Source organism: Monoraphidium neglectum, assembly GCF_000611645.1.
Source record: "Monoraphidium neglectum strain SAG 48.87 unplaced genomic scaffold scaffold04886, whole genome shotgun sequence".
NCBI lineage: Eukaryota > Viridiplantae > Chlorophyta > Chlorophyceae > Sphaeropleales > Selenastraceae > Monoraphidium > Monoraphidium neglectum.
The window spans coordinates 1139-3829 of record NW_014008744.1 but is presented as its reverse complement, the minus strand read 5'-3'; the positions used below and the strand labels follow the sequence as shown (position 1 = coordinate 3829).

General features: G+C 61.5%; 2 protein-coding genes across 2 annotated transcripts; both read right to left on the bottom strand.

The window, feature by feature from the left end:
* Nucleotides 1–53: 53 nt before the first annotated feature.
* Nucleotides 54–986, bottom strand: MNEG_14934 (hypothetical protein; the record flags this gene model as incomplete). Its single annotated transcript, XM_014036596.1, has 3 exons — nucleotides 54–140; nucleotides 262–354; nucleotides 816–986. The coding sequence occupies 3 exons, from the start codon at nucleotides 984–986 to the stop codon at nucleotides 54–56; spliced, it is 351 nt and encodes a 116-aa protein (XP_013892050.1).
* A 620-nt stretch (nucleotides 987–1606) lies between these two features.
* Nucleotides 1607–1980, bottom strand: MNEG_14933 (hypothetical protein; the record flags this gene model as incomplete). Its single annotated transcript, XM_014036595.1, has 2 exons — nucleotides 1607–1627; nucleotides 1810–1980. 2 exons carry the CDS (start codon nucleotides 1978–1980, stop codon nucleotides 1607–1609), a joined length of 192 nt encoding a protein of 63 aa, XP_013892049.1.
* Nucleotides 1981–2691: the final 711 nt, after the last annotated feature.

Below are 2691 nucleotides of genomic sequence, written 5' to 3'. Positions count from 1 at the left end.
GGCGGGGGCTGGGGGCAGCGGGCGGGGCAGGGGCGGGCTCCGCGGGGGTGCCGTCAAGCTTGACGAGAAAAGAGGGGCAAACGGCGAGCTTCGCGGCGCAGCGGGAAGCTTGGCGCCGCGCCGTCGCGCCGCGAGCCGCGCTTTGGAAAGCATGTCAAAATGCGCGCGTCGCCAGGAGGTGGCGGCGCCCGCACTTGGCGGGGGCCCCGGTGCCAAAAACTCCAAAACGAGGCGACTTTTGGGGGAGCGCCCCCACCCCACCATGAACACGCCCAGGTACTTGTACTCGGTAAAAAGGAACGAGTTGGCGCCCTCGCTGATTGCATCCTGGATGTCCGCCGCCTTCTGGATCACCTGTGCGCGGGGCCGGACGCAGGTTGCAGGGCGCAAGGGGCGCGGGCTGCGGTGACTGACCTGGTTTGACGACTCACGCTCCAGGCGGGCGGGCCCGAGGCGTTGCGCGTGAGGTCACGAAATCGTGTTGACAAGCGCTACAAGCACTCATCGAGCTTGCAAGGGCCCGAATGAGCCACGAGATGTGCGGTTGCTGCGACAGATCATGCCAGCTCGGCATGTGTGCCAGCCCGTCCCCCGAGGCCCGTGGGAACCAAGCAGGTAGATGCCAGGGAGAAAACCGGGCCAAAACGAGGCAGTGCAAACCCTTGCGAGGCAAGACGGAGGCCAGGCCGCCGCGACAAGTTCGCATGCGGGGTGTCGAGACACAGGCTGGCCCGTTGCAGTTGACAGATCCGTGCCTCCAAGGGCCCGTGCCCGCACAAAACAAGATAATTACGCCCCAATGTCTTTCTACGCACCTCGTCGTCGCCCCGCTGCTCCTCCTCGAGCAGGTATGCCCGGTCGCCGCTGCGGAACACGCTGCCACCCGTCATCTGGATCTTGCTGACCCGCTGCCATAAGATGACTGCGAACAGCACGCCCACGGCGGCCGAAGCCGGGATGAGGATGGTTGGCACGAGCGGGTCCATTTCGGATGGCCCCTTGTCGCCTTTATATGCCTAGGCGGACCCTAGCTGGACGCGACGCCGCGTGCTTGATTATCAGCGCTAGATCTGCTTGCAGATCACACACGCTTGCGGGGATTTTTTGCCCGGCAGGTGTGTCTGCTGGCCTAGTATCACCAGTCAGACGTATGAATCAAGTTTCAAATGTGGGACAGCCAATGAGATGTGTTATTGCGCGTTGTGCGCAGAAGAAGCGGAAGAAAGCCGGATCGGTCTTCGGAAGTGCCATTGCGAGGGGCGCACACAAGTGAACTGTCGCTAGCGTATGGTGTGGGCTTTCAGCCGCACTTATAGCTTGTAGCACAGCCCGAAAGGACCCATGTGGCTGGCTGTGGGGTGCGCGTTCGTGCATGTAGGCGACAGGCGGACAACCGCCCGCAGGGGCGACACTGCACTGCGCGTAAACCTTCATGCGCGTCCTGGACAGTGGCGCAAAGTTTGCGAGTCAGGGAAGCTTGTGCAATGGATACCGGGTACAAAGCCTCGGGCCAAAGCTGGTCAAGACGCCAGGGCCGCAGACGCACGATGTACCCTCTGCGGCAGAAGCCCTGAACCCACACCAGCTCAAGGCACAGATGTAGAGCTCACACTGTCAGTGTAGTTCTCTGCAGGTGCCATTCGTTTTTGTGCAGTGAGGCCTGTGTCAGCCCAGTCGCGCCGACCGCGACAAGTTCGCATGCGGGGTGTCGACACACAGGCTGGCCTGTTGCAGTTGACAGATCCGTGCCTCCAAGGGCCCGTGCCCGCACAAAACAAGATGTTTACGCCCCAATGTCTTTCTACGCACCTCGTCGTCGCCCCGCTGCTCCTCCTCGAGCAGGTATGCCCGGTCGCCGCTGCGGAACACGCTGCCACCCGTCATCTGGATCTTGCTGACCCGCTGCCATAAGATGATTGCGAACAGCACGCCCACGGCGGCCGACGCCGGGATGAGGATGGTTGGCACGAGCGGGTCCATTTCGGATGGCCCCTTGTCGCCTTTATATGCCTAGGCGGACCCTAGCTGGACGCGACGCCGCGTGCTTGATTATCAGCGCTAGATCTGCTTGCAGATCACACGCTTGCGGGGATTTTTTGCCCGGCAGGTGTGTCTGCTGGGCTAGTATCACCAGTCAGACGTATGAATCAAGTTTCAAATGTGGGACAGCCAATGAGATGTGTTATTGCGCGGTTGTGCGCAGAAGGAGTGGAAGAAAGCCGGATCGGTCTTCGGAAGTGCCATTGCGAGGGGCGCACACAAGTGAACTGTCGCTAGCGTATGGTGTGGGCTTTCAGCCGCACTTATAGCTTGTAACACAGCCCGAAAGGACCCATGTGGCTGGCTGTGGGGTGCGCGTTCGTGCATGTAGGCGACAGGCGGACAACCGCCGCGCCCGCAGGGGCGACACTGCACTGCGCGTAAACCTTCATGCGCGTCCTGGACAGTGGCGCAAAGTTTGCGAGTCAGGGAAGCTTGTGCAATGGATACCGGGTACAAAGCCTCGGGCCAAAGCTGGTCAAGACGCCGGGGCCGCAGACGCACGATGTACCCTCTGCGGCAGAAGCCCTGAACCCACACCAGCTCAAGGCACAGATGTAGAGCTCACACTGTCAGTGTAGTTCTCTGCAGGTGCCATTCGTTTTTGTGCAGTGAGGCCTGTGTCAGCCCAGTCGCGCCGACCGCGACTGG